At 42.5% G+C, this 27,373-nt stretch overlaps 2 protein-coding genes across 3 annotated transcripts in view; both read left to right on the top strand.

Moving 5' to 3' along the window:
• MAP3K20 (mitogen-activated protein kinase kinase kinase 20) overlaps window positions 1–661 on the top strand; it is a 92,385-nt gene extending 91,724 nt beyond the window's left edge. The window contains exon 21 of the mRNA XM_039701212.1: window positions 640–661. Within this exon, the coding sequence (XP_039557146.1) occupies window positions 640–646 (7 nt within the window). The 3' untranslated portion in view covers window positions 647–661. The remainder of the gene's footprint in view (window positions 1–639) is intronic.
• A 3,474-nt stretch (window positions 662–4,135) lies between these two features.
• On the top strand, window positions 4,136–17,688 carry CDCA7 (cell division cycle associated 7). 2 transcript variants are annotated; one of them, XM_039702453.1, is made up of 10 exons: window positions 4,136–5,097; window positions 10,121–10,246; window positions 10,633–10,743; window positions 12,148–12,399; window positions 12,773–12,850; window positions 13,517–13,708; window positions 14,144–14,284; window positions 14,718–14,867; window positions 15,451–15,587; window positions 15,894–17,688. In XM_039702453.1, the coding sequence occupies exons 1-10, from the start codon at window positions 5,080–5,082 to the stop codon at window positions 15,922–15,924; spliced, it is 1,236 nt and encodes a 411-aa protein (XP_039558387.1). In that variant the 5' UTR covers window positions 4,136–5,079; the 3' UTR covers window positions 15,925–17,688. The 2 variants fall into 2 exon arrangements, with proteins under 2 accessions (XP_039558387.1, XP_039558379.1); XM_039702445.1 differs by lacking the exon at window positions 4,136–5,097 and adding an exon at window positions 8,403–8,636.
• Window positions 17,689–27,373: the final 9,685 nt, after the last annotated feature.

The following is a 27,373-nucleotide window of genomic DNA, read 5'->3' as shown; positions in this document are numbered from 1 at the left end:
CCCATTAAAATTAAACAATCATGCATTAGTGACTGATTAGAAATCCTTTTGCTGTACCAGCATTGCTGGTTAAAGCAACAGTGAGTGAACTTGTGAAAAAAAATTAGCAAGATTTAGTTTTCTGTCTTGTTTTTTATCACTTTTAAGGCAGCTACTCCCCATCTTGATGATAATTCATTACAAATAAAAATGTGCTTACATTTTCAGACATACCCCCAGTACTTTACAAAGCTGAGCCTCCTTTTTTCATGTTTTACTAACATGCAGCTAGAAGATCATGCACAGCAATGTGTAAAATCAGACTGTCTTGGGCAACTACACCTCAGAAAATGCTCTTTGGGTTATGTTCACTTAGGGTTTTCTTACAAGTCTGTTAAAGGCAATTGTATTGAAGTACCAGTATGTCGAGATTTGCATGCCAGGAGCTGGACACACTGTCCTCCATCCACACACATATCCTTGGCAGTGCTTCAGCTGCCATGCCCTCCCTCCATGGCTGACTGCAAGTGGCACAAAATACCACTGCTATAGAGCTGCCCCTTGGTTTCTTGGCTTTTCTTCCTCTTGGGCTTCATATCTCCATGCTTGGATGTTGATGTTTCCTTAATCCCCAAAAGGTACTGCATTTTCCTCTTCCAGGGTTTAAAATGCTCTGAACTGTAAGAAGCGAGCTCTGAGATGCCTGCTGGAATGGATGATGAAAAACAGCAAAGAGCTCATGAAGGCAGATTCCGAACTGGACGTCCAAAGTGAGTGAGTATTTGCGTCCAATTGAGAGAATATTTACAAAATCAGATTTTCTTTTCATTTTTGTTTTCCCCAATGTGAAACTTGCTGTCAGAGCTTACACAGAGTTTTCTGTTCATTCAGCAGCATTTTACTCTGGATCTTGTGGGAATCACAAGAGCTGCCAAGCTCTCCCTGGATGCCAGACATCAGCAGGAAAGTTTCAGGGTGAACAGCAGCATCTCTCCCCTGCAATTGGTTCTTGACCCTGCGGGTGGGTTGAGAGGGAGTAAGCAGTGCTCAGTTCACACAGGAAGAGCAGGTGAACCTCAGCATCATGGTCCTTGGTTTTCTGAAATTTTACAGGCTTTACCTCCACAGCTGATGTCTTCATAGCATGAGCAAAAAGACTTCTTTCTTTTTCTGCCAACAAGATACGTGGTTCAGTTTTTTTCAGTGTGTGGGGTTTTGGGGGGTTTTTTTCGGGTTTTTTTGGGTTTTTTTTGTCTTTCCCATATACCTAAGGATGTCTTTAAAAATATAGGGAAAAACAACAGGAGGATGGAGAGTCACCTACCACTGAGGGTAGCAATCATTCTTCTTCAGCTCGGTGGCCCAGTGCTGGGTCTGACCCTGTTTTTTATTGGCTTGATAACACAGGTTTCCCTGGCAGCACTGGGGTTCCTGCCATTGCCATCAGGAGAAGGTGTCCTGGGGAGCTGCTCCCTGGAGGGAGGGACAGCCAGACCAGCAGCTTTGGTGGCATTGCACTCTCCAGGCGCCTGTTCCCTGTGGCTTGCAGGTCAGAGGTGTGCTGCTGTGCTACGAACCAGCTGGCAGTTCAAGCTCCTATGAAACCCTGCTGCTAAGCAGGGCAGCACGTGAATATGAGACTCACTGGAGCAAAAACCCTGCCCAGGCCTGCAAACACAGGCTGCTTTGTGTACATACAGCCAGGGCAAGTCCCCGTTCAGCTGGGAGGGGAGAGTGCCCATTTGTGCCTCCCCCCAGCTCTGCCCTGACTGAGCTAATGCCCCATGAGAACCTGCTTTCTTGCTGTGAAATGGGGATGGGTAATTTTGGACATGGTTTCCTTTTTAAAGAAAAAACTGGCTACTGCAGTTTTGCTCTATCTTATCTGCTCCCACAGATTATTTTCTAGCAGTTGGCCATGTGCGACAGCATGCTGACCAGCAGAGGTTGCCTCACTGAGAACAGCCCCCAGCCATGCCACCCTCACCTCTGTCCTGCTCTTTAGCTCAGCTGATGCTGCTCAGGATCAAACCCCATGTATTTTAAGACTTTCTGTAACTTGCAGACTTGCTGCCAAGAACATTGGACTGTACATCAAATATATACAATTGAGTTTTTTGATTGTGCTACAGAATGCACTTTGACATAGTAATAATAATAATAATTATTATTATTACTTTAGGCTGGGAAAGATGGGCAGTGACTTATATAAATGTGGAAAAACCCCAAACTGAGAGACCTCCTGGCATCTCATGTCACTAAATGGAATCAAATAGCTGTGCTACCTCTGAAAATTACATCTGACAGAATTATTTTCTGTATATGTGTCCACCATAGAAGGGTTTTTACATAATATTCTTATCTAATGAATTGCCATGCTTAGCAGTTCAAGCCAGTTTGTCACAAAAATTTAGAGGTTAGAGAGGAGAAGTCTATTAAGGCAATAACACTAATAAGGGTCTGCCAAGATCACGTTTGAGTGAACGTAAATACAGGGCATTTGAGATTAACAACTCAGAGGACAGAGGAATGGCGCCGGCAGGCAGTGTCCCCCTGGAGAAAAGGCAAACTAGGGCTACAGCCACCAGCCCTTCCCTGCGGCTGCCCACAGCCCCTGCCCGGGGCCACAGCCTCCTCCGGGACACCTCCGGACACCTCCCGGTCCCCTCCCGGGCAGCTCCCGGACCTCTCCTGGACTCCTCCCGGGCAGCTCCGGCAGCAGGGGCTGGCGGGTGGAGACACGGACATTGTGCTGTGTAGAATGCAGTGGCTTACTGTACCTGGGGCTCAACACTTACATTCCTTTTCCTGCCTTAGCAGGCAAGGTGAGGGCTCCCTGCAGCAAAGAGGGCATTTCCCTCATGCTGTGGAAAAAATCCCAAGGGCTTGAGAACTTGAGCTGTGCCCCAGGGACCTCTGGCAGGCACTAACGAGCCCTGAGGGAGGCTTTCTACTCACTCCCTCCCTCCTGGGAAAGCTGCCTGGGGAGAGGGATCCCTGGGGAGGAGGTTGTGCCACCACCTCTCCTCTCACTCTCATCCTCTCCCAGCAACCACATCTTGCTGAAGGCAATGCAAACCAACACTTGCAAAAAGGCAGTGGCAAAGCTTCTATAAAAGGGCAAAAAACCAGACAACAGTAAGTATTTTGGTTACTTCCTGATAGCCTTCTGTTTTCCACAGCTATACATTTGCAGAATATTTTGTAAGTGATTTCTTTATGATGTGACTTAATGTAATTTGTGTTTTCAAAGGAAAATAAAAATCAAAGGCCAGCAATGAAAGGGCTGGGATCTTGCACTTTTGAAAGTGACTACTGCATATCTAAAGCAGCTACTTTCGATCAACATTTTTTGCTATGCATTTTGTGGAATGGCTACAGGATAATCAAATGAGCATTGTAATTACATTCCCATAATGTGCATCATAATGTTCTAGGCTCCAAATGATCTGCTATGACTTAACTTTGGAATAACCATTAAGGTTTCTATCAACAATGACCACATTTCAGCCATTCTTTTAATGCACCAATAGATGTAGTATCAACTGCACTTTTTCTGACACTGACTTGTATTATTCCTTTGGTTTTCCTTTTCTTATTCTTTCAATTTTTGTGGTCTTGCCAGTTTGTTTCAAAGAAACACGGTATCAGATAGGATTGGACATGACCACCTTCAATTCAACGTGCAGGATGCATTGGCACCCAGCCTTTGCTAACAAGAAAATCACAGCAAAGCACAAGGAGATACAAGCCTGATAAATTAAAAGGAGAAAATCTATTTCTCCTTGGAGAGAGAAAAAAGGAAAAAGATACTAATTGCATTGTGGAGGTATTTTATGGAGCTGGTACAGTTGGTCTTACTAGAAACTGATTGTATATGTTATATATTTAAACTTATATTTATTTTACAAAATCTGATTCTGGCTATCAGAGCATAGTGTTGAAGTATTTACATTAAAAAGGTATTCCATAAATATGTAGAGATCTAGCTGTAATTAAATCTCCAAAAGTGGCTATCCTCCTGCTTCTGTGTAACAACAAGTGTGTCCTTTCTGGATTGCAATCAATAGCAGGTTACCTGATTATACACCTTATTATGTCTTGTATAGTAGTGTGAGGTACTGGAGGGTGACATGTGAACAAATAGGTATGCTTGATCAGATCTTTTCAAGAAACACACCTTACAGGAGAGAGAAAAACAATTAGTGTGTGTTATAGGTTACAGATTTACAATTTACATCATAAATCAATGTCTGATTATTTTAATGCAAAATGTTTTTTAGCTTCATTTTATTGCACTAATGGTTTCAATAACACACTATAATTTTCTCAGATGAAGAGGTGATTGGACAGCTCTTACAGAAATTTTTAATTACTGTCATTAGTGGCTGCAATATTTTTTTTCTATGGACCTAAGATATGTGTTACTGCATTATACTGTGGGTACTCTGTGGCCATGAGAATCCAAACTCTCCCTTTCCTCTTAAATGCTTGCATCTATAAACATGTGTCACTGCACAAATCTCATCACAATAAATACTAGCATCACACAAACATTAACTGGTGTATTCACATGCTATTTTAGGCAGGTGTGGTGGTGCATCCCCACCCTTGGGCCATACTGTGATTTCAGAAATACTCATTAAGCCTTGGCCTTGACAAAAACCACCTGGGCTAAGCTCTTCTTGAGCTTATCAGAAACACTGCCTGCTCACAGGAGCTTATGTTTTGTAGTGAGGCTGGTTTTTTAATGAAAACTGATTATTCTTGCCTGAATAAAAGCCCAAGTGGAACAAGATTTTTGTCACCACACCTTTAAAGAAAATTACCAACCCAAATTGTGGCCAGGATGGAAAATTACTATGACTAAAACCAACTCTTTTGTGAGCCTATAAAGAGCAGTCCTAAGTGAGACCCTTTGGGCCCTCCTGGACTGCAGCTGTGACCAGCACCTGTCCCTGAGTGGGGCCTCTCAGAGCCAGCCAACTCTCCTGTTTGCCATACTTGGGGGACCACTGCCCGTCACCAGCAATGGGCCCTGGGCTACCCCCACTCCTCGAGATTCAACCCTTTGCCCACTGAGAAGATGCAGAGAGAAAGATGAGGAAGGCATCTGATGTGAGTACTTTGATGAATTCAAAGGGAATTTTTCAAATGTATATACCTTGTATGTAGTCCTTTGGGTCTGTGTGTGAGTATGCCATAGCAGATGTACTAGCAATGTTGCCCTCCTAGATTCTTAAGTACTTTAGAATTGTAAGTAAGTTATGCCTATTACTGAGTTACTGTTGTGCTACAGTAAATTCTATAAGAATATTTTTAAGCACTTTAAAAAAGTGCTGTGTAAGTTTAAGTGCCATTAAAACTTTTAGGCCTAAGCCATTTTTCAAGTGTGGGGCTAAGTTTGGCAAGGAAGTCCATTCTGAACCTAGTGACTCCATGGGAGGGTCTCCCTTACTCTTTTTTATCCTTACTCTTTCTCAGCCTTACCCTTTTTCCATGTAGATATTTTTGGTTGATTTTAGTTTTAGATTGATTTTAGACTTCAGTATAATTTTTCTCTGTGTGCTTTAACCATCTAGTAAATAGTAGAGTGAACCTTGCCAATGAACTTTGTCAAGCTTTCAATTTGATATTAAACATACTTTTGCTGGTACCTTTGCCAGGGATTCTTTGAGTGCCCTAAAACACTCATTCACAGCAGCAGGTAAAAATGTATTGCTTCAATTAAAGAAAAAAAAAGGGGGGAAAGGAGCATAAAGAGTGTTGAGTCTAGTTAAGATAGGAAGTGTGTAGGAGAGCCAGGGACAGGGCAGCAGGAGTCCTGCCTCCAGAGAGAAAAGCTGTGTTACAATGCCAACAGCCGAAATCCGTGGGGTGACATGGAGGACAGCACTTGTCCTTTGTCCCAGCAGACTAAAGGTCACAGCTATAGTTTCTGACAATGGAGCTATTGTTGGAGGTCAATGTTCTTGCTGCTGCTTGAAGCTCCTGACATGTCAACAACTTTGCTTCCCCCAGATAAATGCAGAAAGTGTTGCACACAATCTACTGCATGTCCCTCCATGATTCCAGCCTGTTCCCCTAGCAGGTCTTCCAAGGGCTGCTACCACGTAGTGACAGCTCATTTCAAAGACAGAGAGACCTTAACAGATTATTTTCTTGAAAACACCTGATAAAACACTCCAGATGATCTTTGCTGACATGTGAGCTCTGAGGGAAGAGCTTGCTGGTAGCACTGGACAGGCTGCAGACTGGGGGACTGAACAGGCAGGGATGTTTTCCCCCACTCATGTTAACCTAACTTAAGTGTGGCTGAAAATGCAATGTTCAGCTTTGCATGTCTTTAGCTACTGTTAATAGCTAGATGTAGGACAGTGGTGCGGCCTATGTCTTGACAAACACAGAAAAACTTTTCCATCATGGTAAAGCCAGTTGGTAAGATTGCGGTGTCCATCCACCGAGGGCACCTGGGCCCTGCAGGGCAGAGCGGGAGCATGCAGGCTGTGAAGGTGAAAACAGGGGAGATCACAGTGTCACAGGTCACAACCACCATCTCCTGAGTCAGAGACCTTAATTTTCTGGTACCTTTGCTGTGTGCTGTAGGAAGGGAAGCCTCTGCCCTTCACATACATCCCATTTATCTTTTCCCTGTCCTAAGCTCTTCTCCCCAGTCATCTGTAAAATACTACATCCCATTTCTCTTTGCCCTGTCCTAAGCTCTTCTCCCCAGTCATCATGTGAGCTGATATACACATTTTTCAATAAAATAATTATTTTTCACATATTGAAAAAAACCCTGACAATACAGTTCACGAAATATCCTGTCTAGATTCCCCACAAAGTCTCTGCTCTGGCCTATTAATTTGAAAGCCATTTGAGTACATATGTAGTTTGAAGATTGGAAGAATGCTGTTTGCATTAAGCATTAAATGGACAAGTAACTGCAGTCTGAAGTTCTGCTTTAGTTAGTGCCATCAGCACTCCATAACATTTCATATGATGCTCTTGAAAGCTGTGAAGGTTGGCTACTTCTCTAGTAAAATTCTGATAATTGTGATGTTAAGGGCTTTTACTGTTCATAAACTGAATCTCTTCTTCCATGCAAGTAAACTGGTATTTGTAGATATCTTTTTCTGAAAGAAGTAAAAGTACATCAAAATTCAAAAAACATTTCCCCTCTTCCCAACTGAGCTGTCTTGTCTGGAAGCCAGGTGGGTGGCAATCCTCCACTAATGTGGATTTAGAGGAATGGAGTGTGGTCTGGTCTCTGGAGAACTGGTTTAGTTCATCTGCTTTTGTGTGTGCTGAGAAGCCAGCAGTGCAGGTAAGTGTGTAATTATGGGCTTATTTAAAATGGAGATTCTTTTACACGACAGACTGCAGCACGTGCAGGAAGAATAATGCCCACGGAAAACAGAACACCTCCGTGAGGGCTCTTGTACCCTATTGTGCTGTAGGCTATTTAGAGGCTTTGGCTCAGGGATGATTCCTGGTTTGCCTTACACGGGCACAGGTCTGCACCTGCACGCGGCCTCCCGCCTCCCGCTGATTGCAGCGGGACTCGCCTGCTGCCAGGGAGGCACCTGGAAATGCTGAGCAGCAACACTTGCACTGCTATCCAGCCCTGCTCAAACCACAGCATAAACAGAGGATTATAGCGAACACCAGGGCCACAAATCCCACACAGCTTCTTCAGGGCTTCTCCCGTTACTATTGCTGCCAAATACCACGTAGCTGTTATTTTGCTGTGCTTAAGGGCTGTACTTGATTTAATGTGCTATTATACATGTTACCAAAAATGGTTTAAAATGACTGATCTATTTTCTTCTGGCCTGTCTTCAAATAGTATTGTGATTTCAGAGGGCAAGGCAGCCAACTTCTCTGTAAAATTCTGTTCAACTGCTGTTACCCGAGGAGCAGGGGCGGCGGATCTTGAGTCTCCTAACGCTGATCTGAGGGGCCCTGGAGAGTGATCCCCCATTCCCCGCGGGACTGCGGGCAGCCTGCGCTGCGGGCGGCTGTTCTGGCACTGCGCTCGTACCACGCTGCTTGGCAGGCGGTGCCGGCTGCGGGCACTGCTGGGGCAGCCAGCACGCGGACCCTTGGCTTTATTTCGTGGATAAGCCCCACCGCCCTTGAAAACTGCCAGGTTTAGGGAGTTTATTTCAGAGTGTAGCCAACCTAGGTTTGGCATATAAAATTATTTAAAACCAAAAAAAGGAGAGCTAAAAAACACGGATGGTTCCCAGCTGGCTCCGGCAGGGCAGGGGCGCGGCCCCCGGCGCCCGCCCCCCTTCTGCAGCCGAGTCCCGCCACGTTCCGCCCGGGAGCTTTTCGCGCCACAGGCCAGGCCCTTGCAGCTCCACAAAGCCTACACCGCGAATAGAAAAAAAAATAAAGGGGGCCTCCTCAGTGGTCCCTTCGGGGGCATCCCGGGAGACCTGACGAGCTCCTTAGCAGAGGCGGGCGGGCGGGCGCAGGGGGCCCCGCCGGTGCCCGACCCCGCGGGGGTGTGCGCTGCATCTGCCAGGACGCGGGCGGCAACGCGGGAAAGGCGCCGCCGGCCCCGCCCCCCGCGGTCCGGCCGCTTTGGCGCGAACCTTCATTTCCCGCGCTCGCCCGCCGCCGCCAGCATGGCCCCGCCGCGCCCGCAGGTGAGCGCGCCCGCGGCCGCCGCTGCCCGCCCTCCGGCCGCGGGTCGCTGCTGCTACGGAGAGCGGGGGGGAGGCTGTGGCGCTTGCCGCCGCTCTCGTGGCGCTCCGGGGTCTTGAAACCCTGGGCAAACCGGACTGAGCCGTGCTGCGGAAGGCTGGTGGGGTCGGGTGGGGGGGGTCTTTAGTTTGGGCACCTCAGGGAGAGGGATGTCGGGGCATCCCCACCACTCGGGCCGGCAGCTCCGGGTCTCCTGCCCCGCCGCGGTGCTCGGGCGCCCCGTGCATGGCGGTGCCCTTGCCCGCCTAACTGGGGTAGGAAACTCGGCTTGAGAGCCGCGCTCGGCGGGGAGCTGGCGGCCCGGAGCCATGTGCCCATCGCCCCCGCCTCGCCGAGGGCGCGGGGCCGGTCGTGGGGCGGTGTTGTGGGGAGCGGCCCCGCGCGGCAGGGACGGGACGGGCGGGAAGGAGCACAGGGGTCGGCCCGGCCGCGTGTGTGCGCGGCGGCACCATTTTAGCGGGGGCGGGGAGAGGCGCCGGCTGGGACGGGCGCGTTTGCGAGCCCCTGGCTAGCCCGGGCCGCCTGGGCTGGGCTGCTCCATGCTGAGGCCCTCCCGGTGCCGCCGGCCCGCGCGTGGCTCCGGGCGCGCTCCCTCAGCCGCGGCGGGCGGCACCGCGCGCCGCCCCTTTGTGTCCGGGGCCGGCCGGGCCGCGCTCGGGTGCTCGGCGGAACTGCGGGGCGAAAAGCCGCACGCAGAGCCGTGCTGAGGAGGGGCGGAGGGCCCCAGGCTGGCCCGGGTCGCTGCTGCTTAAGCCCCGTGTGTCCGGCGTTTGGCCCGGGCGGTGGGCCCGTGCAGCGCTCCTAACCGGGGCAGCGCCTCAGTGAGGGTGCCAGCCGGCCTCGGGGGATACAGTGCGTCACTGCCAGCAGAAACATTTCCCGGGAAAGGAAAACCTGAAACCCATAAAAAAAAGTCTTCTAAATCGGTGGCAAAATGAGCAAAACTGCAAGCTGCTTTGTCTAGAACGGATTTGTTTCAAATCTGTGGGTAGGATTCTTTGGCCCTTCCTTAAGAGCTGCAGAGTGTTTGTTTACCTCAAACTTAAAGTAATAAGTGAATCAAAGTAGATTTCTAGGTACTTTTCTTGTACTTGCACTTTTTTTCCATCACTGGCTATGATGACTAGGGAATGGCATGATTCATATGCTTATTTCCACTTGCCTGTTTGTATAAAAAGAGTATTCTTAAATACGGAATGAAACTGATCTGTAACAATGATCAGAACTGTATCAGAGTATAAAAACTATTGTCATTCCTAACTTTGAGATTTATTTCAAAGCTGATGTTTGTTTTCTGGCTTGCATTCATGGTTGCTAAACATCCTAAAATGTTGAAACTTCCTAAGCCTCAGTACAAGGATATTCTTAAAAGCTACCGTGCTGCAGTAGGTCTCTTGTTAATGGTGTTGCTGTTGTCCTTTTGTAGCGCCGAGGTCGTTCAGGAGGGAGAAACTTCACAACCTTTCGAAATACGAAACTGATTCCCATGGAAACATCCTCATCCTCTGATGACAGTTGTGACAGTTTTGGTTCTGATAATTTTGCAAATACAGTAAGTACAGTAGAAGAACAAATAAGATCATATGTGCTGGACTAGTGAAGATTGCAGAAATGTAAAGCTTATAATGTAAAACTAATTGCTCTGCTTATGTTTTTGTAGAGCAGTTATAAACCTGTGCTATATGCTGTAATTTCATTTCACTCTTCACTTGTGCTTCTAGGTGGTAATTGTTGAAAATAGATTAGCTATCAATTCTGGCCTTTGATATGTCACCTCACCTAATGTACCTGGTAATTTACAGCTGTGGTTCTAAAACCACTTGTGAAATGCCTTAACTTTTTTTTTTCTTTATTAAATAGTTATTTGGTGGTACTGTATTTATAAATGTTAAAAATTTTCCATACTACTTAAATTAAAGGCTGTTTTATTTTTTGTAGAAATGCAAATTTAGGTCGGATATTAAAGAAGAATTGGCAAAAATTTTTCATGAAGCCTCTGATGATGAATCTTTCTGTGGCTTTTCAGAAGATGAGGTTCAAGGTGCATTGGTAAGACAGTTGATTTTTGTTTCCTATTTTATATTTAAATTCTTACACATTCTTAATTGGAAAGTAATGCCAGCTTCAGCTTGAAGTTCAGTGTTTCAGAAGGAAGCATCATTTCATTTAGTAAAAAGTTAAAGTAGCTAAAGTTTAGTTGTTTTTTTTTGTCTCCATGAAGAGCACTCGATATGGAGCTTTAAAAATCTGCCATGTGTATTTTGAAATATACCTCTTAAAACTGTCCCTGCTGGATGTTACTCTGTTGGAGCCTAGCATTTGTGGTTTCCTCAATATGAAATGTTAGGCTAGCCCATGGACTGCAGCAAGCCTCAGAAAAATTCCTGTGTGTCTTGACATGCAGTCAGACCTTCACAGGGAACGCTGTGCATCTTTCAACAGTAGAGAAATAGTCATAGGTGGTGAAATCTGCCTTCCTGCTTTTCCTTACATCAGTTTTATTGCTTAAAAAGATCAATAGTTGATATTCAAAAGAGAAACTGAAGTAGTTCCACATTTGGCAAAGCCAGATTTGTCATAACTTCAGCACATGCTAAGAAATGAGTAGAAAAGAAAAATGGCTAATTGGATGAAATCACATCTGAGTTAAAACACAATTGTAAAGAGAGTAAGGAGGAGACAAATCTGGAATAGATAATAGAAAAAAAGGCAGTAACTACACATAATGTGCAACCAGAATCACATACCTGCTTAATAAAAACCCTGTGTAAATAAAAATGGCCATTTGATATCCATTCTTACTGCTGATCAAAGTAAGACTGTCTTGTTGTGTCTAAAAAGAAAAATCAAAGCCTATTGCATAATGAGCTTTTAACTAAATAATTTATGTCCTCACTGAACCATTGGTTCTTGGGAAATTTGTAAGCAAGACATCAGAATTTGAAGATCAGAAAATACTGGGATTTTATTAATAATTATGTCATTGGCTGGCTCTAGAAGGAAATGTCCTTTTTTATCATTGATACGGTGAGATGACTGTACTTGACAGCTTACAAAATTGGGTTTGACCTTGTGCAGACAACTGCATACTGCAACTGGCTTTTTTTTCAGCCAAATGCTATCAAAATTGAGCCCTTTGAGTTCTCTTTCTCATACCATACACACAAACTGGTTTTGCTATTAGACCTACAAGTGAGAGCTAAGACTGCTGCAAATACTACACTCCCTTTCCTGGTGTGTTTGGCACAACCATGTAGGTCTCCCAGAGAGGTTGTTATCCCTGTGTCCCCTCTCCTTTCTTCTTGCTCCAAAATACACTAGAACACTAGGACTGCATGTCTGGATTTCAGCAAGGTAGCCTCTTAAACTACTCCTAGACAAAATGTTGCCACTGTATTTAACTGCAGAGCAACTCTCCTGGATTTACATGCTACCATTTTGGTTTGTTAACAGAAATTGGAATCAGATTCAGATGAGAATGATGCGAGTGCTGAAAGTGAGATCAGTCAGAGAGGGCAGAAATGCTCTGTTCCTCTGAAAGTAGCCATGAAGTTTCCACCTCGAAGATCAGAGAGGAGGAAGAGTGGCATGGAACCTGTTCCTGAAACACCGATGCCTGCTCTAGATTCAGACTCTGACACTGAAGAAAATGGTGCTATGTTTTTAGAAAGAAGAGCTTTAAACATAAAGGAAAACAAAGCAATGGCAAGTACTCTGTCTTCCTGTGGACTGGCCCTTTTCCCCCACCTCCCTTTCAACTCTTGGGGGACCTCTGTTTAAATTTACTGTAATGGGAATTGTGTGAATGCATTAAGATGAATTTGCATTCCTAAAATATAAATCTGATACTTTACTGGCATATGAAAATCCATAGGCTGTAAGCCTAACGACATAATAAGTTTTGAGCATTTCCAAATTACTTACAGTCACTAAAACATAAATAAGACATAAATGTAAAGAGTTGAAGAATGACTGCATTTCCTATAAGTAATTGTACTTTAGCCAATTGCCCTAGTAGTCTGTAATAGCACATAAATACCCTTTTAAAGCTCTGCTTCGTTTTTCTTTCTCTTGTTAGCTTGCAAAACTAATGGCTGAGTTGCAAAATGTTTCTGGTATCTTTGGTGGGAGAAAATCGTTGCCAGCTGTCAGTCATGTGAGTATGAACTTACTGGATTTGCATTCAGATTTCTAAGAGTCAAATTCTGACATTACAAAGCAGGATTCTCAATGTAAAAATTTAATAAACTGTGCAAATCAAAGTCCAGTTTGAATTATATTGCTTTCTAAAACAGGTATCCTCATTTTGTAATTCTCTTTTGATTTGCCATGGTACACAGCAGAACAGATTAATTTATAAAGGTTAAGTGTCTCCACAGGCCAATAAAACCAAATGAGGTGCTGTGTAAATATGTGTTTATACAAAGGCTGGAGATGAGGGAGGGCAGCTCAGACCTGAATATTCTGTGAGTTTGGAGCCTTGAAAACACCTGGCATTTAGTCTTTTAAGTAGGCTGGGTTGTGAATCGGCAGCGTAATGAATTTCACTGCTGATGTATTTGTAATTTGGATGAAGATTAGAACAACGCTGAAAATTGCAGCTCCTCACAGGTTCTGCTGCTTTTGACTATTTCTCAGTGACTAGCAGAATGCCTAACGCGAACTTGGTTGGGATCTTCTTACCTTTGGTTTTCAGACTGGGACAGGGATAGACGTGTCTTTGGAAAAGACGAGAGGAAGGCATCTTTAGGGGAGGAATTCAGTAGAGGGTCAGGAGCTATCTGTGTTTTCACCTGTTTCATTAGGGGCTTTTAAACATTAGCAGGGACCAAAGCGACTTCCAAGGCGTTCGTTGCCCAAATGTGCCTTGAGGAGGAACCCAGACCGGAGTTCTCGGCCTCACACAAGGTCCAGGTCCTTGATTGAAGGTCCTCCTACTGTTGTACCAGAAGAGGAAGAAGATGACCCATACATCTTGGTGAGAAGAAGAAAGATGTCTGATGAATACCTGGAGGTATGAAGATCTAGTTCTCCTGTTGTGGGTTGTGAGGGTGGTTTTGTATGAAGGTTTCCCTTCAAGAAAATAGTGATTCATAGAGAGTTGATGGGGTTTATCAGTATGCCATGGCCTTAGAGGAATTAAAAAAAAAAAAAAAAGAAAAAGGCATCTTGTATGTGCTCTCCATTTCCCCTTCCTTGTCCTTGAAAAACCACTTCCTCTTGCACTCCAGCAGGAGTGAAGCAAGATCAGTAGCATCACTGCACCCTGAGGGGGACAGATCAAGTAAAGATGCTAAAGCTGCATCCAGATCATATGTCTGTACAAAGTGTGTTATATCTTGCTTGGATATATGATGGGTGTTTGAGACTTCAGCATTGCTGTGAAGATCCTTGCTTTTGTAGTTTTTGCTGAAACTAATACTGCAAGTATTGTGTCTTTGCTATTCAGCATGAAGCCCGTACTCCCAGGAGGGGTCACCGTGGTGCCATGGCTTTTCCACATGTTGTGCGCCCAGTTGAGGACATAACAGCAGAAGAGCTGGATAATATCTGTGGATCTGCAAGAGAAAAAGTGTATAACAGGGCCATGGTAAGAATATTCCAGCTTTGTGATATGTGTACTTTGTGAAGTCATTTTTTTGTTATTCTATGTTTGTTTTAGCATCAAATAGGATACACATCCTGTCACTGAGAGAGAGAGAATGTGATTTTTGTAAGAAATATGTCCAAGATCTTGAAGTGTCCCTTCTTATTTTTGCCTGAATTTGTAGAATGACTTTTACCAAGCCAATTAGCTTGCTTTCACTCTGGAACAACTGTAATACCTAAGTGATAACCACCCAGGGAAAGTGATTACCAGACACTGAAGATGCAGTGTTAAAACAGTCTTGGTTCAAACTTGCAAGGTGGCTTTCTGTTTCGGGATAAGCACTGCTTGCTGCCGAAGAGATTTTTTTCAATGCTTTTTTTCTCCTATCTAAAATGCCATCTTAAATGTCCTGTTTGTTTTTCCTGTGTTCTAGGGATCCACCTGCCATCAGTGTCGCCAAAAAACCGTAGACACCAAGACAAACTGTCGTAACCCTGACTGCGTGGGAGTGCGGGGCCAGTTCTGTGGGCCGTGCCTGCGCAACAGATACGGGGAGGATGTCAGAACAGCACTGCTGGACCCGGTAGGACAGTGCTCAGTGGTGGCTTTTTGGTCTTGACTTCCACAGCCAGGGGTATTGGCCGCTGGCAGCAGTGGTTTTAACAACTGCTTACAGTGCTGTAGTACATTGTGCACTCCTGGCTTGATTTACCCTGAATCACAGAACTGTGTTGTGTAGAGCTTGTTGTATTTACTACTTCTGTGGTTTTAATTACAGGAGTGAAGTAAGAGAACAGAGCAGCAGCTAAAATATTCTTGTGTTTGAGCATCAAAATAGTGTTCTCTTTAGTATTATCGCTGCATTAGTGCTTAATACCCTAGGGAAAGGAACTGTATTGTGGACAAAGTGCTGCTGCTGTGGGCTGTGATGTAGGAGTTAAAACAGAGTGGAATGCTTCCTGTGGTTATGTGCAAGGCAGGCAATGGAGAGCTTAATCCCCTACAGACTGAGGAATTTGTACTCTTGTACTGGTTTAGATGACTTTATGCAGTGCTGATATTCACTGCAGAGCTCAGTGTGTAGCAGGGCTCTCTCCTAAGTTCTGAGTTACATCTGACATACCATCTCAGCTAAAAGGGCTTCTTGTCATCTCTCTTCTGTGTAGACATGGAGGTGCCCCCCATGTCGTGGAATCTGCAACTGTAGCTTCTGCAGACAGCGAGATGGCCGATGTGCCACAGGTGTCCTGGTCTATCTGGCCAAGTACCATGGCTTTGACAATGTCCATGCCTACTTAAAAAGGTGAGTGTGCCATTTTGTCAGTGATGTTGTTGCATTAAGTGGGGTAAGCATCTCAAAAAGTGGGAGGGAAAAGATGTCCACAGTCTAGTTTGTCAGGTAAATCTCAAGATTACTCTGTGCTGCCTCCAGAAGCTGAGATTTTGCCCTATGATTTTTCTGATACGCTGGATCTTACCTGAAACGAGTTTTATATCCACTCTGCCTTTTAGCTCTCAATCTCAGTGTGTATTGTCAGGGCTTCTACTAATTGGTCCAAAGTTTTCAGTGTTTGCTACAAGCTGACTCATGTTTTTACTTGCCTTTCAGTCTGAAACAAGAACTTGGAATGGAAGACTGAAGCTGTGACTGCCTTTAAATTACATGTTCTTTCACCAATGTAATATTATTGCCTGCAGTGAATTGTTTAATCAAATGAGATTACAAAGTGCCTTCTCTGCTTCCCTTTCCTTTTGGGTAAAAAAGGATAAAAACCTTTCATTTATTTCAGTGTAAATCATACTTGGGAAAGTTGTTTAATGCAGGTCTTCACCCACAGGCTATTGTTTTCTCTTTAGACAACTTGTCAAATCAGATAGCATCAGTCCTTTTTTTCATTATAGTAACTTCTTTTTTTTCTTCCTGAAGGGAGATGGGGCTTTAAGCCATCAGTTCCACTCATGCAGCAATCTGTGCTGCAGGTTTACTTATGCTCCAAAATTGGTTACAAAAAGATAGAGATGTTCTGAAAACTTGGGTGGTTTTCTCCACAGAACAAAGCAGCCAACTGCTGCAATACAGGCACTTCATGATAAAATGGAATTGTAGAATTCTCTGAAACAACAGCATGTTCTTAAGTTCAAAAAGGAAGCCCTATAAGTCGCAGCTGAGCAGTCTCCAAGCACTAGTATTTGGTTTTATAGAGTACTAAAAGGCCATTTCAAGGGAGATTCTCTGAATTTAAAAATGTAGTAGATGCTGTTTGACGTGGCACTTCGTGTTTTTGCTCAGATGAGAGAAGGCCACTGCTGAAAGCTTCCACAGCACTAGCATTGCCTACTGGTGACAGTGATGGGAATGTGCTTGTATACATTGTGTAGTGACCACTGTCTAAAACAGAATGTTCCATGTGTTAAATTACTGTTTTGGTGGACTCACTTTTCCCTGTCACTGCTGCAGCTGCAGAACTGCTTTGCAGAGTCAGCAGTGGTCCTGAGGAAGAGGGATACCTCCAGACCAGGGCTTGGTCAAGCAGAGGGGTGGCAGTTGGTGTGGCTGTTGGCCATCTTTGAGTGGATGAAAGGTGGTAACTTGTTTAGTTTGGTTATCAGGAAAACAGGCAATGAATGTTTCTGTATCTGGCTCTTTGTGATTGTGGAAGGTTCTTTCACATGACATTTGTGAAATGTAAGTACAGCAGAAACAGAGCTGAACAATTCTGATACACTGAGCACATAGGGGTCTCCTGTACGCTGTTGTAAAAAAGAAGGTGCCATGAAAGTTGCATCCAGAGAACCATAATGTGTGTAAATGTGCTTAGTTTTGTTACAGAAACTACTGTGGAAGCTTTGTATAAGGTTTAGAACGAAATGCTATAAATAATGTACAGTTGAATAGTCGAAGAATCATCATGGGTTTACACTTCTGTGCCTGTGCAGTATTTGCACTGTGTGTATACAAAATGATCCACAGTTCATACCTTTCTGGGAATTGCATCAGTGTGTGTGGGAGGGGAGGAGAGAGGAATTTAGAAACAACAGATATTTATGTCTCAGACTTGCAGTTCTGTTTCATAAATCATCTCTCCTATTGAAAATCTCCTGTCCTCTCTTAGTCTGTTTTTATAGTGTGAATAGCTGTGCAATCTGAGGTGTGGAGAGCGCTCTTCCCCCTAGGTACATTTTGTGAAGAAGGACCTCATTTTAGAAATACATGTTCTGACAGATAAAAGTGGTTGGGTTTTTTTTCCCCTCCTAATTGCTTGGCTTGCCTTCTGATTGCTAGAGTGTGAAAGTACTGTGCTAAAAGCAGACCCTTGTGTTATATTACAGAGACTGCTGTATTTAGATTTACTCAGATCTACACTGTTCTGTACAAAATTCTTTATTTTGAAAATAAAAATTTTCAATTTTAGAATATTCTTGTCTCTGAACTGGTTTTGAAAAGCCTGTTAGAGCTGTACTGCTATTTTACCACTTTCAGGTGAACTTACACTGTGAAATAAAGGATTTGGTTGTACCCATCATATCTGGGGATCAGTGGGACTTGGACATCTTACCATCTCTGGCCCCGTGTTCCTGAATCAGGCTTGCTCTGATATTCCTGCTGCTTGGAGTGAATTGTTCAGTACCTGGTCATTAAGTGGTGATGGTCAAAATACAGAGTGCTTAGTTAAGGCTTTAATAGAGGCTCTAGGCAAATGTGCTTTGTGCTTTACCCTTGTGCTTTTTCTCTACTTTTTTTTTAAGCCACATGCCTACATCCTGAGTTGACAAGGATGAGGATCAAATTTTGGACATGAGTTGGAGTAATGTGTCTGCCATTTAAATTTACTTATTTATTTCTTCTTTTACAAACAAGCTCTTAAGTAGCCTCTCAGGAGCTCTTTCCTGGAGCAGAGAATTACCTGAGGGGCCTTGATTGCATGCTGATGGTGAAGACACTTGAGCTGCTTTTGTGCCCTGGGTCTAGAGACTGGAGTTGCACGAGGCTGTGGCAGAAGGTTACACAAAAAGCTGCAACCTTCTGTAGTGAGAGGAAATGGGAAGGAAGTGATTCAGCAGAGTGACTGAGCTGTCCCAGATAGTCTTTACTGGTAAAATCCTCACCTTGTTACTCTCACCTAAAAGCTGTCTTCAGATGTGCCTGTCATCACACTGCTTGTGATGTGAGAATAAATTCATATTTATGAATTGTGTAGGATGTTAGTTTGTTTAATGTGATGATTTTGAGGTGTCTAAATACATCACTTTCCCCAAGCCCCTCTACCACAGTTACTTAAGTGCTGTTGATGTGGACCTGAAAAACAGGTTTTAACAAGCTCATGATTTATAAGTGCAGTGAATGAGGAGCAGTTTAGGAAACTTGAGAGGAAAAGGTCCTCAGCAACCAAAGATGCATGGAAATAGGGTATCACTGTGTAAGGAAGAACAAAAGAATGAAGCTCATATGTGATGTAGAATGACTATTAATTTATAATTGAAAAAGGCTGCATGAGTTGACATTTCCTCACTACTCAGCTTTAGAGCCAGGTGATCCTGTGCATAGGTTTGAAAAACCTTTTTTAACGTGATATAATAATTTATAATGAATATATATTACATACTGATCACATTGGTCATAACTTCCTTATTATCAGAAGATTTTTTTAGGCTGGTATATACTAATATATATGTTGTTTGCTTTTCCCCCATTCCACTTGCTTTTTAATTAAGCCAAACACTGAAGCATTAGGTCTCTTCAAATCTTGAGAAAAAAATGTTTGTCTTCCTTAACAATTAAACTTTTTTTCATTATATGTAAATTAACCAGCATGGCAGTGCTGCTTCAGAGGCTGAAGAATACAGTAAACATTGCAGAGCAGGACACTTGGCTGCTTAACCAGTTATATTAATGTAGGGATTGGATTTTAACTTTGAAAACCCCCCTCTTCCTTCCTAGCCTCATGTGCTGATACACCTTTATTTTGTCTGCCAGCAACCTAAAAATGTATTTTGAAGAGAAAATCACAGAGATGGTAACATACCAAAGTATCATCATAATTTGCTTAGGTAGGCAAATGAAATGAAAAAGGGCAAAATGGTGGCATCTGGTTAAAGAATGACTTGAAGTGTTTCAGGGTGAGGGAACTCAGCTGACTTAGAAACCATCTGTAATACACTACTTTTGGCAAGAGTCACCCACTGACCTGCTGGCATCATCCAGTTTGTTCTCTTCAGCCTTTTTGTGCGTGCAGCTTTTACGTGGCTAATGGTGTGAGGTAGTGGGGAGATTTTGGAAACACTGCCTACTGTTCTTTCATATTCTTTGCCTCTAAAGCAAGTGAGTAAAAAGATAAAACTGTCAAATAGAGGCTGGCCAGTCTATGGGACCCTAAACACCAGCACCCAGATAATGCTGGGTTTCTTTGTAGATACACGTGAGTGCGGGGGCTGCAAATGCCAGAGAGAGAGGACAGCACTGCACTTGCATGCCTGGGTCTCACTGTTCTTCCAAAGAATAAGCCTGGTTCTCCTAAAGACCCCACAAGCCCTTTGGACCTGAAAAATGGTAGGGGAATTGTATGTTTGAACTCAAAACATAATGATCAGTGCTAGAGGTAGGAGTCCTGAAAATAGAAGATGAAAGGGGAACTGGGAACCCTATTGTGACTGACACAAAAAGTTGTGGATATTGAATCTGTATGAAAATACGTCTAGAGTGAAGAGATGCAGTCATATTAAAACAGCTCTTGTTGCTGTTTGGTACAAGCTTTCTTCCAGCTAGAATTGATCAAGCTCTTGTAAGAACGGCAGAAAATTTGTTATGTGAAAAAAATAAACTGGAAGTCATGGTATGGTCAGGATGGGGTAAGAAGGCATTGCATCTGTCTCTGTTAGTAGTACTTTAGTAGTTTTTGTACTGATCTCTTGGGCTAGGAAAAAAAATCAGTTGAAGTGTATCTCCAGCTGTGTTGAAACTTACTGGTGTACAGTCTTTCCCTTGGAATATGTCTACAGGCAAAACTTACATCTACTCCTGAAAGCAGATATAAAATGTTACTGAAATTATAGATTTGTGTTTGAACTCAAACTAGCATTATATCCTTTCCCGTCTCTTAATGTAACTGCAGGCACAGAGAAGGAAATTATGTGCTAGGTTGTGTCAAGAGGTGTAAGTAACAGAAGCCTATGGCAACCATCCTCATTCTCTTTTAGTCACATACAGTAACAAAGCAACCCTACCAGCACTCCTTTTGGCCTTCCCTTGCCTCTTTTTAGCTTGAATATCCATGTAAAAATGGAATGTTTGTGAATTGCTATATAAGCTTCACAACTGACTGATACTAGGACTGAGGGTGATAGGTTTCCCACAAATAAAAATTTTTATTTTTCATGTTTTCAGAGAATTAGCAGTTATGTCTCATCTCTGGACATCTAAACAAACTCCTGTTTGAAAGTAAAGAAAGACTGGAAAGACTATAATGAATATTTAAAAATTTTAGATGTGAGAGAAATTTAGATGGTTTCTACTTTATTATATAGCTGAAGTAAAATAACTTCAATCGGTGTCCACCATTTTGTTGAACACCTTGGAAGTTCACCATTTTTAGATGTGCCCTAAAGTTCCAGATATAGAGGCTTAGCAATGTTCCTACTCAAATGTGAATGAACACAGGCACTCTTATCTTACATGATCCTCTTCTTATATAGCTTATTAGCAGAATTTAGCAGTAGGAAAGACTCTATTTCTTAGTGCTTTTGTGCTGTGTATTTTTTTGTTGTTGTTGGGTGTGTTGGGAAGTTGGTTTTGGTTTTGGGTATTTCTTTTTGAGGCTAGTTGTAATGTGAATACAAGTGATAACAGTGAATCATCAGGAAAAAAAAACCCTTTGGAAATAAGCCAGAGTCAAATTCTTTTCTCGTGCTCTGTTCAATCTGCTTCCTCTTTAAAAGAAAACTTTCACATTAGCAGAAAAATAAATGCTTAGCCAGAGTTCTTTTTGTGTCCCTTTCAGCAGGGAGAAGGGAATGAGTGTGCTGAGCTCAATGCCCATGCTGGCTTCCTCCTGCCGTGGAGAGTTAACACTCTAAAGCTTTTTCTTCCCCCTTTATTTCTCTTTCCATTTAATTCTTATAAAAAAGTTGTGATGTTACAATTTTAGTATTGGAAACCAAGCACAGAGTTCTGTTGTGCTGTTGTGAGGAACTGAAATGCTTTGATGTAATCCTAGTTTTTTTCCCGGGAGAAGTAACTTCTAGTTTTTAAATGGTTGGTGTGGCTAGAAAACAGCATTGGTATTACAAAGCTCTGAAAAGCACCTCCAGTAAATAAAAATATACCTGTGTATAGGATATCTATGTGCCCATTACAGAATACAGATACAGTGTTCTGTGAAAACCTCCTGGTATGATCTCAAACAAGTCACTTTCCTGTAGTTGCAAGACCAAAACTCCATTCATTAATATAGCTAAAGCCTGCTTTGGAAAAAAAATTAACACTTGAATGTTGTTAATGTGAGTACAATTAATTTTCAGCAAGACATGCAGACTTACCTACAGCAAGGAATTTTGCTTTTTTTTTCTGTGTACCTACTAAGCACAGGCTGAAGACACACACCCTTTCTCCTTGCTAACACTGTTAGTTTATTTCTTTGTCATACCCTGTAGTAAGTATATTAAGCACTATTTCTTTGACATACTCACTAGTAAGTATATTTTACTTTATAGCTGATGCATGGGAGTTGAGAGTATTGTAGTCTCTTAGGTACCATTGGTTTTATTCCCATCTGTTTTTCTAGTTTCTAAAATCTCACGTCTAGTTTTTGATTTCTATTTTTTCTTTCCAGTTGTGAAGAAAAGTTATGAATGAGATTAACAGTTTGGCTGATGTTACACTTAACTAACTTGCTAATTAAGCCTGACTGCTGAAATGTAGCTTCTGTTTTCCCCTGTACAGACACCACATTATACTTTTTTATATATTGGGTTCCACAAGGAAATGTTTTTCCTGCCATAACTTAGAGTTCCCTGATACCTAGTGTAACAGCTGGCCTTGCTGGAGCTCCCTTGCACCTCCCAGTGAGTTACAGCTTGCTATATAATATGCAAGAAGATGTGGATTTTGTAAATGGCAAACCACTTACAAACCTAAACCATGCTGACCTTTCCCTTCAGAAAACAGTTGCTGCAGCCAGAAGGGAGGTACCCAGACCAGGGTACTGTTGCTCGTGCTTTTACCTGTAGTTGTACTGAGCTCTGCAATGCTGTGATTAGTGTGGTTTTGGGACATGGAGCACCAAAAATAAAAAGTGGGGAGAGAATCTGTCTTGTAGTTGCTCTTCATTGCAAAGATCATGCAGCAACTCCTGCCAGCTCCCACCACTGGTGAGATGAGGGAGGTTATGCTGTGTTTGACAGCCTATCTGGAAGCACAGGTATTTTTCAACCATTGTTGGTGAGAATAAGTTTCCTTCACATGCATCACAAGAGTAACCTGGGTGTAAGGAGCTTTATGAGAGCAACTGCCAAGTGTCCTGAAGTAGAAATGTTGTTAAGTGAAGCAGCAGCTAAGGTGGATCTGAGTCCTGAGGTCCTGTGTAGAGTTATTTGCCTGTGGTTTACTTGGAGGTAATGTCTGTGCTGGTGAGAGCCAGAGAGGCTGTTCTGGTGACACACACTTACAGCTTGGTAACTGCACTGTGCTCAGCCCAGGGAATCTGGTGGAGACCATGGCCCAGTGTGGAGACTGAGCTAACAATCTCAAGACCTCCCAGGTTTCCTTAGACTACACAATCAAGGGAGAAGATGCAACTCAAAAGTGTCCATTAAATAGGAAAAAATCCTTTCAGGTACGTGAATTGCACCAGTGATGCTATGTTTACCCACTCCCCTTTTACTTTTGCCCTAAATGAAATCTTGTTTAAGTAGAAAATCTGATAGCACAGACTAGCAGTGCTATTTACTGATGTAGATAAATTTACTTCAAAATTATTTAAGTAGTGCTTTAGCTAGGGAATTAGATCTATCTAATATGGTACAGTATCGCTGGATGTGCAGAAAACATTCTTACATGACAAAAATGCAAAGGGTTTCCTCCTGGTCCTGAGCTCCTCTGATGCATGCCTTTTGTTAACAGTTCACTGCTTTGTTACAATTTCACGTGCTAAAGTCTGCAATTGCTGAAAAAAAGGAGTAAATGATGCTGGAAAGTAAATATAATTTGCAGCCTCGGTTTGAACTATAGGTTCATATTCAGCATGTATATTTGTTTATTTTTCTTGAACCTGTTAGAAGAATGTTCCATCTGAGCAGTTGCTCTAAAAGCAAATGAAACATAAGGTATCAATGTTTGTTCATGTGTTAGTTCTCTGAGATAAAATGCTTTGTTGTATCCTGTTAATAAATCCTAATTTTTTTTTGATATCACAGACTTAAACATCAGAGACTCCAGACTAGAGCAGGCTGCTTTCTTGAGGGCTAGGACAAACATTCACATTGGAGCACTCCTCCTTAACCTCCAGACAAGCCATTTATCTTCACTAATGTGCATTCTTTTACTTTTTGCAACAGATACCCCAAATTCTGTTTTGCCATCTGCTCTGTGGCATTTGAGGCTTCAGAGGATTGGCTATTTATTACTTAATGGCCATGGATAGAAATACAGTAAATTCTTTACAAAATAAAAATCAATACTCACTGACATACTGCATATTGAGGAAAATAATTGTTTATGGCACACAGCTTAAGCTGTTCTGGTAATCACGTTGAAAAATACAATATTTATTCATTAGATCAAATTTAATGAGGCCTCCTGGCAGTAATTATAAAAATTACTGTAGCAGTAAATTACTAATGAGTTGTGATGTGCTTCCTACCTGTGAGGAAGGACTGGGGGTTGAAAGAATTGATATCCAGACAACACTAGGGAGGGTGAGATCTTGAGGCTAGGAGTCAAGCTCACAGCAGCGCAGAAGTTGTTCAGTGCACCAGAATGGTTAAACTAAAAAAAAAGAGGGGAAAAAAAATAGCTGAGAGACTAATAATCATAAATTTCACTTTAAATTGTAGCTCTACATTTGTTTCCAAACTGACACCTATAGGCAAGGGAACAATGTTATCAATGGGAGGAACAGACTTCTGTATATCGTCTTGCTACAAACGCAGCTGAAGTGACCTAATTCACTGTAGCAGATCTTAGGCTGGGAGCAGCTTCTTGCTTTCCAGTTGCTATAAAGTTCCATGCAAAACACAGCAAAGAGGACAATGTTTTCTTAGTGCCCTTAAATCCTCAGAAGAGTCACCTAAGATGTGGAGCTAAGACAAAGGTTTAAATCCCCCACCAGCTTGCTTTCAGGCAGGGGAGTTTGACCCGGATTTCTTTCTACTGAGACAAAGCTTTAAGGAATGCAGAGGCTTTTGGTAGCAAATGGTACACAGTATGAATAACACCAGGGCACAAAGGTGTAAAAATGGTGCCACTTCTATCAAAGTCCAGGTTGCTGCTGAGCACGGGGTGTTGCTGTAGTAGCAGAGACTGGCTAGAGAAAGGGGTTCTGCTGCATGCCAAAATGAATGCAAAAATGAACTGGCATATAATTATATTTCTATCCGTAGCTTTTAAAGGTACTGTATATGTGACAGGTGGGCTTTGGTATTGTAAAACCCAATTAAATTAGCTACCTTTTAGCAATTTCTTTTGCAAAAATCTTTTTTAAAAGATTTTTTAAAATCTTTTGCTGCAAAAGCTTGATTCTGGATTGAAACATCTACCCAAAATCAAATGGAATTAGGCTGTGCATTTTTCTCTCTCATGACACAGAACTGTTCTTACATACACCGTTGAGGCTTTAAAAGGAGTGGGAAAATCTAGCATGACTTATTTACTCCTTGTGTTGGTATGTTGTACTAAAATGAGCCATTAGGCATGGATACTTCCACACACTCTTACACATTGTGAAGTCAAAAGGGGAGAGAAGTCTGTCCACTCACCCTGTAGTCATCTTCCAAAACCCTTGAAAGAAGCAGAAATGCAGGTTCCTTGGACAAAGAGATGCAGAGATGCTGGCTTTTGTGGAGCTATGGGTTTCTTAAGCTGAAAGAGCCCCTAAGAGTCAAGCATTACAGTACTGAGCCTTTTGAGCCCAAGGCCCCTCACACCTAAAAGATTGTATACACTGAAAATACATACAAAGCCTTGGGCAAGCTAGGAAATGAACAGCAACCTGTCAGCATACAGCAGGATTATTTTTGCAGTTTCCATACTTTCAAGACAAGGGTACATCTTTTTCCCCCTCTAAAAAGCAGTGATTTGCAGTGGTTTGGCTAATTCACATTACCTGGCTTCTTGTTATTGAAATAAGGCAGGAAGAGCTTTTGCCATGATGCAATTACAAAAAGACAACATCTCTTAGCCACCCAGAAATTAACCTTATTTAACTTCATTGCCACTAAATCCACAGACCTGTGCTGTTATGTCACACTGCAGAGAAAAACCATCTGGTTTTGGCTGTGAAGATGGTGTCTCTGCTGCTCGAGTGCTGAGTTCTTTTCCTAGCATTTCCTCAGTGACCTTAGGAAATTCAGTCTTCCCCTGTTTCTCTTTTTAAAGCACAGAAATCCTCTCCAGGCTTTGCCTTGTGGTCTGATCCTGTCTGGAAAAGAAAATAAAGTGTGTTTTTTTTATTATTAGCTAAACTGAATTTGGCAATGGACAGATGTTCACTTTGCATACAGCTGTGCTGGCTGAAGATATATTTTTTCTGTCTTTCTGGAGGCTAAATTAACACAGATAGAAAATTCTGTGGTCTTCAGATAGAAAACACTTTAGAAATAGGAATTATTGTGGGTTGGATTTTCAGAATTGCTGTCAGCCACAGCTGAAATCAGTGGAAGCTGTGGGCTGAAAAACCTGGAGCCCTGAACTACAATAGTTTACATGAATGTAGAAATAGTTAATGGCTGACATAGGATTTTGGATCAATCTCCAGTAAAAGCTCTCAGGTAAATGCAAAAGGTAGATGTAGTGGAATGCTCCTATTTGGGTTTTTTTTGCCTGTGTTGTTTTTTGATGTTTGTTTCATTTTTTTTAACTGCAGAATGCAGATCTGAGGACTTACTGCCCAGAAGACTGAGCTTTCACCATAGGCTGCCTGACTATTGTCTAATGATGCAAAATAGGTTTTCAGTTAGTATTGTGAATTCTTAGGGCAAAATGAAAGCAATTTACCTAATGTTTCTTCTTCTACACCTATGAAATTAATTTACTGTATGTGGAGGAAGGGGGGGACACTGTGGAACTAAATCAAAAAACTAAATAATAATGATGAAGCTTTTAAGAGAGAATGTCTCACAATCTGACATAAGTAGTAAGATTGTTGCTGTGCACTATTACTATAATTAAATTACATTATGCTATTGCATTAAACTAATCCGTCAGTAATACTGTACTTAGCAGCAAGATTTTGTCACATAAACATTATGTGCCTTTAAACTTCTGCATTTTGTCTTGCAAAATGCAGGGAAAATACAGAAATTGGAGGAGCAGAATATAACATGAAAAGCTATAGTGCTGGAAAAAGGCCAGCTGGTTCAACATGCCAGTCCTTTTAAAGCAGGTAAGTAGAGTGTTAGAATACATTTACCAAAAGGGTGGAACATGAGATGCATGCATGAGGTGCCTGCTATTACTTCAAAAATGTTAGGTACCGAGCTAGAAATTATCTTTCTAGCCTTTTCCCAAACAACAGAACACATAAGGCTAAATCAGAAGCTGCTGAGAGTAAACTGTTAAGAAAAACATGCAAATAATAACTGAAATGAAGCTGCAATCTTTTATCTGAACAGAGGCAGAAAAAGAAGGGGGCTACGGATCACTTAGACTATGATCAGTGAAACGGCAGCTGATCAGAGAGGTGCAGTCTTTAGAGCAATGTTAGCTTTTGCAGACCTAGGAAGCATAATAATATTTTTCAAACTGAAGACTTCATTCCTGTCGTAGCAGATCAAACCATCTTTCAGAGCAGCAGATCCTGTCCTCTCTCTGCCTGGTAAGCTGTTGTACATTTATTCTGGTGCTAGTTCTTTTCCAAATGAGTTACTGGTGCTTTCATC

Source organism: Passer montanus, unplaced genomic scaffold, assembly GCF_014805655.1.
Source record: "Passer montanus isolate IOZ18808 unplaced genomic scaffold, ASM1480565v1 scaffold1, whole genome shotgun sequence".
In the NCBI taxonomy this organism is placed as follows: Eukaryota; Metazoa; Chordata; class Aves; order Passeriformes; family Passeridae; genus Passer; species Passer montanus.
The sequence above is the reverse complement of the archived record's forward strand: the minus strand, read 5'-3'. Positions and strand labels throughout refer to the sequence as shown.

Bases quoted from the DNA above. Each gene is read 5' to 3' on its own strand.
- CDCA7 (XM_039702445.1), top strand. From the start codon at position 8,616: ATGGCCCCGCCGCGCCCGCAG. The intron at 8,637-10,120 runs GTGAGCGCGCCC...GTCCTTTTGTAG, and splicing joins TGGCCCCGCCGCGCCCGCAG to CGCCGAGGTCGTTCAGGAGG. The intron at 14,868-15,450 runs GTAGGACAGTGC...TCTTCTGTGTAG, and splicing joins GAACAGCACTGCTGGACCCG to ACATGGAGGTGCCCCCCATG.